Source organism: Leopardus geoffroyi, chromosome A1 (genome assembly GCF_018350155.1).
Source record: "Leopardus geoffroyi isolate Oge1 chromosome A1, O.geoffroyi_Oge1_pat1.0, whole genome shotgun sequence".
Lineage (NCBI taxonomy): Eukaryota > Metazoa > Chordata > Mammalia > Carnivora > Felidae > Leopardus > Leopardus geoffroyi.
The window spans coordinates 223,548,504-223,562,813 of record NC_059326.1 but is presented as its reverse complement, the minus strand read 5'-3'; the positions used below and the strand labels follow the sequence as shown (position 1 = coordinate 223,562,813).

Below are 14,310 nucleotides of genomic sequence, written 5' to 3'. Positions count from 1 at the left end.
GCAGAGAGCCTGATGTGGGCCTCGAACCAGTGAACCATGAGACCATACCTTGAGCCGAAGGCAGCCACTTAGCCGACTGAGCCACTCAGGTACCCCTAAACATTTATCTTTGAATCAGAATCTCACGTTTGGAAATTTTTTCCACGGATATATGTATATTAAATGTGTGTAGAAAACCATTCATTATATTATTGCACGCAACAGCAACACAACAGCAACAATAAAAATGAAACCAGAGTTAATAAACATTCATTAAAATATCTACGGAGGAGTGGTCCCCAGTGTAAATGGTGAAATGAAACTTTCAAAATTCTCTCTTTCATAAAAGCAATGAGTAATGAGAAAGATTTCTGTTTCAATAATTTGAAATAATTATCACAACCATTAACATGGATATACAAGTTTATGGTTTATAGAGCACTTTCTGTGAATTACCATTTGATCGTTACAATAGGCACGAAGATAGATACGTATGTACAAAGATGAAATAGTCCCACGATCTCCTTCTAAAGTATTCACACTATGCTAGGTGCAGCAGGCATCTTAATAGGAATCCACAAACATTACCTGAAAATGCCACTAGTAAATATTTTAGATTTTGTGAGACATACTTTCTCTGGCCACCTCTTAATACTACCACTTTTGGTTGAAAACAGCCATATACGATACATATATGCATAAGCATACCTGCATTAAACACACACACACACACACACACACACACACTAGGGGCACCGGGGTGACTCAGTTGGTTAAGAGTCAGACTCTTGATCTCGACTCAGGTCATGATCTCGAGTTCGTGGGTTCAAGCCCCACATGGAACTCTGTGCTGATGGTGCATAGAGCCTGCTTGGGATTCTGACTCCTTCTCTCTGCCCCTCTCCCATTTGTGCTTTCACTCTCTCTGTCTCTTTCTGTCTCTCTCTCTCTCTCTCAAAATAAATTAATAAACTTAAAAATAAAACACATTAGTCATGGAAACTGAAATTTGAATTTCATATAATTTCCATATCACAAAAATAATTTCTTATTTGTTTGTTTATTCAAAAGTGAGGATAAAGAGAGATAAAGAGAGAGAGAGAGAGAGAGAGAGAGAGAGAGCTAGAGAGAGGGGCAGAGGGAGAGAGAGAGAGAAAGAGAGAGAGAGAAGGAGAGAATCTTAAGCAGGCTTCATGATCAGCACAGAGTCTGATGCGGTGCTCAACTTCACAACCCTGAGATCATGACCTGAGCTGAAATCAAACCTAACTCTGAACCAACTAAGCCACCCAGGCACACCTCACAGACATTATTTAAAATTTTTTTTCCCAAAATCTAAAAATGAAAACTAACAGAAAACCCAAACTTGCTTACTATGCAGGTAATACCAAAATGTGCACAGACTCAATTTGGCACACAGACTGTAGTCTAACTTACCCATGATCTAAACCATAAATAAAACTTTATAGTTGAATTAGTAACAGAACTACCAAACAATATTTCTCAGCTTCACCTTTAAGGAAATAGAAACACAGGGAATTAAAGAGACTTGCCAATCGTAATACAGATAATAAGCAAAGAAGCTGTAACTCAAATCTTTGTACTCACTAATTATTGATATCTCATGAAGACATTGAATCTACTCCAATGACAAGTACTTATGGATGGCATAAATTTTAGAATTTGTGTGGAATCTTATATAAAATTATAGTCTCACTCATAATGGGGTGCAATCTGCATTTTTCATGTAAACATCAAGTTTTTACATGATTTTTGGAAAGAAAAAACACTATTGTTTTAAAATTATATAGACATTACTGTATAATTTGTTCCAGGAGAAAAGGACTTACTTTCTAACCAGTGTGCTATAATATTTTTCTTACTCTAATCCTTCAATTATTTTTAAAATCTTTACATCTATGAGATATATAAAGGTATTTAACAATTCCTAGAGATCCAATACATGAGATATATTCATGCTAGTTATGGTATCTGATCTTTCATGGCCATTACCATTAGAAAAAAATATATATAATGAATTATCAATTATACATATATGTATATGTCATTATACGCATGTATAATGATGTGTATATATTATACATGGGTATATATGTATCTGTATATATTATACATATGTGTGTATATATATGTATGTGTATATATATATATATGTGTGTATATATATACACATATATATATATATACACATATATATGTGTGTGTATATATATATGTGTGTATATATATATATATATATATACACACACACACACACACACACACACAGTTATACTATTTACCATTAGAAATAGTCCTTTGATCATGGTCACAGCCACATATAAGCATCTTAGTAGTGAGCAATATATATTGACTACTGTCAACAAAATAAATACCTTCATATTAACTCAATCATTGATTAAAAATATTAAGAAAAGTATCATAAAAATATATAAGAAGTTGGTATATAAAAACACTTAGGAGCTTAACCCTAACCAAATGTCTAATAAAGCTGTTTTATAATGTGAAATATAACTGTAGTTATATACGATTATATTCAAGAGCTCAAGGATAATTTAAAATAAACTTACATAATACATCTATAAAAATACTATTTTAATACAAAAACTCCATTGCATGAATACTAATTATTTCTAATGACAAAACTGCTGACATTTCTGTGTCAGAGAAGGTCTAAGTTCATAATTTTCAGTTCTTTGGAGGAATTCCTTTTCCTACTCATAGTAATTGTAATGATTCTATTTTTTATTCCTAAGTGCTATGAAAATACATAGCTGTTTCCATAGGAATGTATTTGTAAATGTGAGACATAAATTCACTTCTTGAACAAATTAAAGTAATGGGACAACAAGTACTATACTAAGCACATATGGATCGTTGAACTTTGCAGTCTTAAAAATCAGTTATATTTGTATTTTTATAAGGACATATGTATGTACATGGAGACAGGTGACTGGAAGAAATCTGTACAATCAAGTTAGAATTTCTCATAAAGGAAGAAGAGAAGAGAAGAGAAGAGAAGAGAAGAGAAGAGAAGAGAAGAGAAGAGAAAAGAAGAGAAAAAAGAAAAGAAAAGAAAAGAAAAGAAAAGAAAAGAAAAGAAAAGAAAAGAAAAGAAAAGAAAAGAAAAAAGAAAAGAAAAGAAAAAAGGAAAAGACAAGACAAGACAAGACAAGACAAGACAAGACCAAGTGAGGGGGTCAGGTCAGATAGGGAATAAATGAACCACATCCTTGGGTATAACAATTTATATTTGTCCACCAATACTAGAAACAGTAGAACAGATACCAATTTCCACAGAACCTCTACCAGCTTGAATAGCTTCACAGACTTCTACCGCCTCCTGATGGGTAACAAGCTCTCAGCCATATGCTCATTGGCACCCAGGCCCAGAAAGAATGTCTGAAATTGATCTACCTAATAAGGCTTCATCTTTTACTAGATGAGGCGACCCAAGAGGAAATGAAAGTCGCCTGATCTTTTCCTTTCCAGCAAATTTTGTTTTTCGTTTTTCACGTGGATTCATATGACAAGAAATATCCATAACAAAATATTTATAGTAATAAAATACATTTTCCTTTTTGGATACTCCTAAAGGGGGGAGGGCATTATTTTTTTAATTTTTCTTTTTCTCAAAGATAATAAAGAATTACAGAAAAGTATTCTGAAGTTCATAATAAAAACACGAGTTTCAAGTAATTCAATATATATGTGTATATGTGTGTGTGTGTGTGTGTGTGTGTGTGTGTGTGTGTATACACACACACACATAATTTTAGCACATTTGTTTTCATCTACTTTGTGGAATACTTTGTAGAAATAAATAAATGATGAAGATGAGTTGTTTCATCTCATTTTAATATGCATATAAGAAAAAGACAGAATTGTTTCAGATCTTTTCTTATGTACCACATTCTGACTCCTCAGCTCCTGCTGGCTATGGCAATACAGCTGCAACCCAGTCCCTGTCGGATCAGGGGCGAAGCAGATGGTTTGTGATCCTGTACTGCCTACACATTAGGGAAGCACTACGGCTTGGATCTTGGATGCAGTAGTATTTTTTTTTTTTTTTTTAGTACTAACAGTGTTAAAGTGAAAATAAATAGTCAAGCAGGGAGATGAAATTCACTGAGCCTGCCGTCATGGAGATTCTACTGCTGTGCTTAATGTTTCTCCCAGAGGTACTGAGTAAACTAAGTGGCTGCTTCCAAGGATCGGTAATTCATCAGAAGGTCTCTCCACCTCCTGCTCTATTCTCTACCCTGGAGCCTGCATGACACATGGTGAAGCTGTCCCCAATTAGTGAACACACAATCTCCTGATTGGTTTGGTAAACCATTAAACTGTCTTGTATTTTCACGAGAAACGGAAGGTGGTCTAAAGTTATGACTATTTTACCAACTTCACTCTTTCGGAATTTTAACAAAACCTATACATCCTGTGGACATTTAATCTATATTTAAAATATATCAGCATTTTTATGGAAATTAATATGGGGAATTGAAAAAACATCCATGTGCTTTTAAAAGATGGCTTAGATTCAAATACAATCGCTGTGACAATTAACAAAAATATATTAGATGCCATGAAATATAATAGATGCACATTGTTTCATGTGCATTAGCCATAGATTGAAAAATATAAATACCAATGCACCAGTAATTGGCTTTGTGAATTATAATATACCTTCATGATAATAAAGACAAAATCACTCAATTATGTGTTCAATTCAGTGTTTCTACTTTACACAAAAGAATGTAAAGAGTCATACGGTGGTGAAGAACATTCAGTTCAACACGTATGGACCAATGTTTAGGGAGATGTGACATGACTGGTACACTTTATTTTTTTCAATCATGATTTTGAACCATCCTTTATAAGTAATACCATTCTATAGCATATTTCCCTCTACTTTCTATGTCTTTTCAAATCCAACTTAACTCTACCCTCATCTTATCATAATTTCTTAGAATAGGAAAAAACAAACAAACAAAAACTTACTTTTCCAACATATTGTGGATCGGGTCCCATATGTTCTTCTAAAACAAAGAACTGATTCCAAACCCATCCCCTTTTGGGACGATGGTGGACTTCGGTTTCACCTTCAATGTGTTTGGTCTGGTTTCTGGTCACCTTGATGGAGCTGTGGTGAGCAGTTCCATAACACCTCTGCACAAAACAGAGACACACGAGGACTGGACAGATACAAGATGTGCTCGTAATTTTCATTGTAAGATAGCTTTCCAGTTCACCGTCTTCTTTCTTTTCCTTGTCAGTTATAAATGCTTAGTGCGCATTCAAGAGAGAAGCCAGAGCATCTTTTGGAAGGACAGTCCAAAGTAAATTGTTTAGCGTGTCCATGATTTAACTGCCCATCAGGGAAAGCTCAGACTACATTTACATCCTGAAACACTTGGAGAATCAAATCTGTAGTTGTCTGATTCCAAATCTTCACAGTAAGTGAACACAGGCAACCATTTTCTACCTAATGGATAGAGAGAAAATTATATATATTACAAAACATGGTAGCTTTAAGTATTTTCTCTGAATGCAAATTATACTATTTTGTAGGATGATGCTGATGTGTAAAGAATACATACAAATTCTTTTTGCAATTCACACAAACATGCATACATATAGTCATGCATAAGCTTGTATCCTGCATACATTTTTACAAGGATCTTCTTATCTTTACTGTTAATTCTCAATACTTAAAAACGAATTAATATATATTTATATTTATGTATTTCTTTGTAAATATATATATTATTTTTAAAAGAATGTATATATTTGAATATTTGTGCATATATGTATGCATATTTTTATATTTATATATTTATGTGTGTATCAAATCCTTGGAAACAACAGAAATGCAGTCCTAGGGACTGCAGAAATGCTCAGAAACCAACCATGAGTATGTGCACATTTGCGATATGATCTCTTCTAATATATGATACATTAGGCACTCCTTACTACATGCAAATTTTTGTTTTTGTGTTTATTTTATTTTTGTCAAATGTGATGCAAAATCACAACACAACATGGATTACCTGCTCCATGTGACTCACTGAACTTCACCAAAATACTCAAAATACTTTAGGGTTGAAAAACTGTCACAGATCATTAAAGCAATCAAGTAGGTAGGTACTTGAATTGCTTAGTAAGCACAAGAGGCAAAAATAAAGCAGAGCAGATAGAAAGATGGCTGAAAAAAGTATGCAACTTAAACTCAGTCCATACATGGGAATCAGATTGGCACGGCTGAGTATGAGTGAGAGAGCTTCAATTGGCTGAAGCATAGTTTGCTTGGATTTTGTTAGTCCTAGGGATAATACTCTAGGGTGTGGTCTTCACATATAGGTAAGACAGATTGTAAGCTTGGGGATGACATTACCCACAATTCTAGCAGCTATGTAAAGAAAGGTAAAAGGAACAAAAGAATGATAGCAAAAAGATCAGGGGAAAATGCTCGGATTCTCAAATAAGAAATGTTGAAGACTTGGCCTCAGATTTTAGTACAATTGGGACAATCAAGCAAAACCTACGATATATTTCTAGAATAAAACAGGCAGGATTTGGGAGGGGAAAAAAAAGTTGACCCTGAAATTAGTACTTTACAAAAACATGAAATGGTGTAGCAAGTTTTGCTGTATTTTTATATGTATGTTTCTTTTCTTTTTTTTTTTTTTAATTTTTTTTTCAACGTTTATTTATTTTTGGGACAGAGAGAGACAGAGCATGAACGGGGGAGGGGCAGAGAGAGAGGGAGACACAGAATCAGAAACAGGCTCCAGGCTCTGAGCCATCAGCCCAGAGCCGGATGCGGGGCTCGAACTCACGGACCGCGAGATCGTGACCTGGCTGAAGTCGGACGCTTAACCGACTGCGCCACCCAGGCGCCCCTATATGTATGTTTCAATAGGTATTTGGAAGGAAACATGGATTCAAAGTTACAGCTGTTCTATCTAGAAAAATATTAGATGCATAACTCTCATTTCATAAAGCTCACCCCTGTATACCAACACAAACTGAAATGTAGAGCTGAATCAATTATAAAGTAGCTGACTTATCAATATAAAGACTTAAAAAATTGAATATAAACAATTAGCCATAGCATAATTCTTTCACACAACTGAAAAAAAGTTTCTATCAAGTAGGGAATGTAAAACATCTCACATGAGACTCAGAATACGGTACTCTTCTCTAACAATACGTCTTCCCACACATTTGGGTAATGATAATGCTCATTTACCAGTTGTTCAAGGATTGTATGGGATTGGAACTAGGATTTCATTTTCATTATCTAGTGAATATAACTTGAAGTTGGTAATATTCTCTGAAAGCAAAGATGTATTTTTCACTGATTTAAATTAAAATGACTCAAAATCTCTAACATAGTTTTTTTTTTAAAATACCATTATAACTCCAGCATGGTGAGAGCACTGGAAAGAAAGTAAAAAAAAAAAAAAAAAAATAGATAAAATAAAAAAACAGATTTTCTTTTTTTTTCCAACAATGTACTTATAGTAAAAACATGAGTCATCTAAGTTTTTCAGGTCTTACTTTGCTCATTTAACTAAAATTTGTAGCTTTGAATCATTGATTTTAATATCCTTTCCAGTCTAATAAATTATTAAAGACTCTTAATTTTCAAGTCGCAGACTTCAGAAAAGAAACTTTAGTCTTTCTTCTTAGAAGGCAAATTGATGACTATATAGAAGGTGTTATCTTAATAATCTCACACCATTTGGTGTGATTTCTAAATGAAATTAACATCTTTGCCCTTTATGCTAAGTTGTTTAACAAAGCATAATTCATGAGCGAAAGTGAAGAAAGTGGCTTTTGTAATGCATTATAGATATGTAGAATGAGTGTGTTCTTTAAAATAATGATCTAGTCTGGCATTCCAAAAATATATAGATGTATTTTAATCTATATATGTATCTTTAGAATCTTCACTGTGATAATTACAAAGTGATAAATAAGGCTCTGTGGAGTGAAAGAACAAATGTAAACATTACTACTGTACTTTTGCAAGTAATCTCATTTACTGTGAGAAGACAGAACTCCAAATATAAAAATATTGTGCTACACTTCAAGAAATCCATCCCTGCATAGACTAGAAAGAATTAAAACACAAATAATAAAAAAAAAAACATTTATTGAAACTAACACTGTAGAAATATGTTGCAGACATCTGCCATTTTTTAAGTGACATTCAAACAAACACCTTACCTACCATCATGGAAGACTCCAATATATGAGTTCTGATAAGCAGAGCCTTTTCACCTCTGAAAACTTAGGGACCTGACACTTTCTTCTTACAGCCTTTTAGTTAGAATTTATACCAATGGCACAGCCATGTTAATTATATGTTCCAATACCCTGGAACAAATGATGGATGAATGCAGAGACAGCTGAGAAATTTTGCACAGTGTTAGTGAGGTTCTCAAGGTCCAAATGTGGTGGATGTGAGTCCAGCAGCCTTGTGGGAGAGTCAGGGGCAGGTGCATGAATTTAAGAGTCATTCTAGCTTTACTGTTTCAATGTGAGTACTTGACATTATTTCTTACTGTCTAACTTCCTTTGCTTCCCACTTCCCAAACCAGATTCTTCAGCCCTCACCAGTTTTGATGGTTGAAAAATACTTTCTCCAATAAATTTATTTGCTGCTTTCCACGGCCAAAGCTGCCACATGTTACTTGAAAGCAAGAACCTTCTCTGACATAAAGCATTACTGTCATTCCAATAAAGACATAATTTCCAAATAATGCATTAAATGCAATAATGTTTAATGTAGACCTCTCTCCATTGTTCTGTTACTTAAGCTAAGTGAAACAACACTGCTTCCGGAGAGTGGCCCCTAGCTTTTGTAAATACTCCCTCTTCCAAAGTGGAGTTAATAACAGTGTACTATATGAGTCAAGAGACATGACCTCAAATGTTCATCTTGTAGAACACTTTTGTGTCATATTTTGTAAGCAGTTTTTCTCTGAGCCTCACAGTTTTCATTTATGAATAAAGATTCTTAATGAATTCTCTTTGAGCATGTTCAGCTATCTAATTATTTGAATTTATGATTTAATAACTATGTATTATTTACAACTTTTCTTACTGTCACTGACTTACTCCCATCACTCAAGATTAAATAGCCATTTACAGCTCTTCAATGCATTCCTTCATTTCTGAAGGAAGGCATTCCTTCAGAGAGCCCTGAGGAAACAACATTCTCTGAGAAATGGATTCTCACATTTCTCCCAAATGTTAATGCTTGTAACTTGTGCCTTTGACTGGATATTTTTACCAATTCATTCTTAACTTATAAACCTTGAACTCTAAAGAGGTCTAGAGAATGGCTTTTGTTTCTTTCTTTTTTTTTTAAGAAAATATTTCTTTGTCCTTTTTTATTTTGAAAATGTCTTTATAAAAACCTACTCTGCTGACATTATTTTAGGAATTTATCTTTCTAGTCTCCGTATGTGAGGAGTGACATGAGCTATTTCATGTATTCAGAAAATCTAGAATTATAATTGCCACCAGGATCTGAACTCTAGCATTATAGGATACATGTTAGGAATTTATCTGACATTGCATAGAGCACAACTAGCTTAAAAAGAAACTGTCAAAGAAGATAAAGTACGATAGAAAGTCCATATTTTTTGGAATTACTTTCATTGAGTTATATAAAGACATCTTGCCTGAAGAAGTAAGTACATAGCGATGGGAACATAATGCTTAATACACAGAAGGGGGGCTTTCCAACTATCAAAACTGTAAATCCATCAGATGAGAAAATTTTTCTTTGTGTCGTCTTGGAAACAATGCAACTTAATATTTTAAGAGAGGGAGAGAGACAGAGAGAACCAGCCCAGTGGGGCAGGGCCCATGGGAGAGGGAAAGAGAATCCCAAGCAGACTCTGCACTGTCAGCATGGGAGCCCAACATTGGACTGCATTTCACAAACCCTGAGAACATGACCTGAGCCAAAATCAAGAGTCTGAAGCTTAACCCACTGAGATACTCAGGAGCCCCAAGATTCATCATTTAAAGCTATAATACTGTCAGGCAGATTTAAATATAAGAGACTTTATATTATGTTCGAATTCTGGAGTTGCTTATATTAGGCGAAAGTTACAAATACTGAACAAGAGCCATTTTTAAGAGTAATAAATATTTATTTAATACTTACCAATCTTTGTATCTGTGTGTGTGTCTCTGAGTATTTACCTTCAGGATGGTCTAAAATCTCAAAATTATCCTGTGGGTTGGTGATAACAGGGATAACTCCCATTGCTGGCAAGATGCATTCTCAGGTACATGTCTGATGCTGCAACTATGGTTTCCATCATTTTTGGATCCAATGGTCAAAAATATCAGTATCCTTCTCTCATTCTCTGTCTAGCTCTTGATCAATTTCTGATGACACCGACTTCTGAGGTTTTGATTTACCTTCCTGCCTTTCACTCTCCATTGTTTCAATTCTCTATTAGTTTTTGCTTTTGTTTTTGTTTCCTCTCTCTCTCCCTCTCTCTCACTTAGTAATTCATCTGTTTAGGAGAATTACTCTTCTCAGTCTTTGTCAAATAGAGCTCTTGCTTACAGTCAAAATGCAAATTCTCATAAACCACAGAGATTTATGCAGGGCTTCACCTAAGTTTGTTTCAAGTTTTATCTCTACGTTGATTCCCAAATCAATATTTTCAATCTCAAACTGACCTTTTCAGGACTCAAGGTTTTGATATAATAAACTGCATTTGCTTAAAGTATATATTTAAATATATATAAATATATTTAAAATTATATATTTGTATACAAATGTGTATACAAAATTAGATATATATATTTAAGATTATCTCAAAATATGACTCATGCTAAAATATAGTATATGCATAAATCAGAAAGCATTAACTTTTACATACTATGCTTTTCTGCTAGAATTATTAATATTGTAAATATTAATAATGATTAAGTTTCATGTAGAAAGTTATGAAAATAGGTTTGCACACAGGCTTTACTCCCTCACATGGCTCATTCCTCTCTCTTTGCCTTAAGAGCTTTACTCTCCAAATTTTATTCAGTAATACCTACCCTCTGAGGTCTAGACTGAAGGGTGTTTCTCCACAAAGACTTCTAGTTTTGGAAAACAATTCTCTTTGGGTCTCTTATGTTTCTGCACATCGTTTGAGTGAGTGGCATTGACAGCTTGCCTGCTGTCATTTTTTTTTTTTTTTCCACAGATACATGTATAGCAAACAGCCTTGGAAGAAAGATAGAACATCCCCCTCCCTTTGGGGCAGAAAGCCTGACTGGATTACGTCTTCGTTTAGGGCAAAGATTGAAGAGGTCAGCTAGCAGACCTAATATATGACTGAGGATTCCAGAATTTAGAGTTCCTTAGTCATGACCCATAGATAGTACGCGTATGGCATGTACCTGGGCTGCTTCATGTTACCCCATGGGTTGTGAGGAGCAAGGGGAACTCATACCACCAACTGTGATATGGGTAATAAAGTCTTTTGTCTCTGATCCTGAGTCTCATATCTTCTGTCAGCATCTATGAAACTGTGGCAGCCTAACATGTTAGATTGATAGTCGGGTAAAATCTCAAACCCATCACTTGCAAGTCTGGATACCATAGTTCAATAGAACTGTGTGCTTCTCTAAATTACCAGAGCATTATACCATCCTGTCTTACTATGACAGAAACCAGCATTCTAATTATTAATATAGGCATCATTTCAGTTTTCCTTTGTGTCAGTTCTTTGTTTTTGTTTTTGTTTTGTTTTGTTTTTTTAGTTCTCACACCATGTCTATGTATTGCCATCTCCTGTGAGGTACCTCTCATAGTGTAGCTAATAAGTAAACATTTCTTGAGTGAAGAAATAAATGAGAAATAGACGAATTAATTCAGGGTTTGTGCCCCAAGAATAGTATTAATATATCGAATTTCAAGTTAGAATATTTAACCGTAAATTTTTTTTACAGAAAAACTTTTTAAAAGCATGCTTTGATTTGGTTAACATTATACTTTGTTTTTCACTTCAAAGACCGTCACAACCAAAGACACAAATACTGGAAAAGAAAATTATACTGTATCAATAAAATCCTGCTTTTTCGCTTAGCTCCTTTTGCACAGGAAATTAAGAAAGCTATCCAAATACTGAGCCATGTATGTATTAGTAAACTTTGCAATGTCATATACTATGTCATTATAAGTAACATTTTATTATTTATAATTCAAAATACATGTATGAACATTCCTACTATGTTGACCTAGAATAAATAAAGGGAATAAAGCAGGGACTACTATTCATGTTATAACTATTTTTTTCTGTTTCAAGACAAATTATTATTGTTAGATTCAAGCATATTTATATGAAATTGTTAAAAAATTTTAAATTTATTTTGAGAGAGACAGAGACATCATGAGTGGGGGAGGGTCAGAGAGAGAGAGAGAGGGTGGGGGGGAATCCCAAGGAGGCTCTGCATTATCAGCACAGAGCCCGGTGTGGGGCGCGAACTCACAAACTGTGAGATCATGACCTGAGCTGAAATCCAGAGTTGGATACTCAACCTACTGAGCCACCCGGGTGCCCCTATATGAAGTTTTAGTTTTATATTTTATGTATTCCTGAAATCACACACATTGGAGGAAAGATAATGTCCTGAAGATATATAAGAACGTAAGATGATATTCACAATACTGATCTATTTGACTACAATAGGTAATATCATGAAATTACTTCCAATTTTCATGTGGCTGATTCTACCCTTCATATGTCTAGCTAAAATTACTCCAAAAATTAGAAATTGAATATAGAAGAAAATGGTGGTACCAAATGCAACCTTTCCTTACTTATCTGCTTATGTCAGAGTAACAAAGAGATATTTTGAATTTCTCCATGTCTTCTCAAATTATTTCTACCTATCACACTATTTTTTTTAATCTTTTTTAATGTTTATTTATTTTTGAGACAGAGAGAGAGAGAGAGAGAGACAGAGCTCGAAGAGGGGAAGGGCCAGAGAGAGAGGGAGACACAGAATCGAAAGCAGGCTCCAGGCTCTGAGCTGTCAGCACAGAGCCCCATGTGGGACTTGAACTCACGAACTGTGAGATCGTGACCTGAGCCGAAGTCAGATGCTTAACCGACTGAACCACCCAGGTGCCTCCCTATCACACAATTTTTATGTTTAGTTTATATTCTTGTTACGCACACACACACAACACTATGTATGCACATACACACAGCTAAAATGTTAGGGATTAATGAAATAACTTTCTAAAATGATTATTCAGTTTGGTTTAAAATATCAAAAAGCACCACTGGTGCAGACTCCTAGATGTCTAAATCACTATCTGGTTTCTATCCCCGAGCACCCTATACATCTTGCTAAGCATTAAGTCCCTGCTCTCCACTTACCCAGAATAAACACTATTATTTCCTACCCTCTCTTGTGGCTTGATATCACCTCAGCACTAAGTTCTAGCCAATGGCATATAAGCATGGTTTTATCTTTCAACTTCCTGGGAAATTTCCTTAGATTCTTGACATGGGTTTTATCTATTCTTTCCCCTTCAGCCTGCCACTTGAATCCTGAATGTGATGGTTACACCTCCCTTTCGGACCAAGAGAATGAGTGCCATAGCCTGGAGATAAGAGAAGCCACGCAACTTTATCCCAGAGAACATTGTAGAGTGGAGCCTCCATATAAGCCCCAAGCTGCCTTCCTCTGAGCTCAGTTAATAGAGAAAATGTCAGACTTTTTTTTAATGCTACACCTCTTTTGTGTTTGTTACTCAGAGCTGAATTTAGCCCTAATATAACGATCACTGAACTGCAGTAGTATATTCTCCAGCCTTTGGATTTCAGGGCAGGGGCTGGGATATAGGAAATAAAGTACAGAGGAAAGAGAAAACAGGAAAGGAAAATCAGGGGAGGGGGCAATGGCAAGATGATGGATGACACTCTATTCTAACTTCCAGAGGACTTATTTTTGGTGACAGTTTTTTCTGCATCTTTTATCACAAATATTAAAATCTTGCTTTTCTCTTTTTCCTCTAAAGCAAGAAACTGTATCTCATGCTGTATCTGCGTCATTCTTGCACACAGCACTAGGCAATGCAAATGGAAGGACTGATCCTTGTCCAAGGTCTCCTTCAACACCTCTGCCTTTGAAGTCTGTCCTCTATCCGAATATAATCTCAACTCTCTGCTCAAAACTGCCTCATCCCTTTGCATCACCTCTAGGATAGAATCAAAACACTTTCAGGTGAAATTCATGGCTTTTCAATATTTGGTACCTTCCCAC

At 34.9% G+C, this 14,310-nt stretch overlaps 1 protein-coding gene across 7 annotated transcripts in view; it reads right to left on the bottom strand.

Annotated features, from left to right (window-relative positions):
• The window catches only part of CDH18 (cadherin 18), a 1,006,396-nt gene that overhangs the window by 336,105 nt on the left and 655,981 nt on the right, over positions 1–14,310 (bottom strand). For all 7 annotated transcript variants that reach the window (XR_006702407.1, XM_045441405.1, XM_045441423.1 and 4 more), the window contains one exon: positions 5,002–5,485. Coding sequence is in view for 6 of the 7 variants with exons in the window: in XM_045441405.1 (XP_045297361.1) it covers positions 5,002–5,229 (228 nt within the window). In the remaining variant the exon portion in view is untranslated. The remainder of the gene's footprint in view (positions 1–5,001; positions 5,486–14,310) is intronic.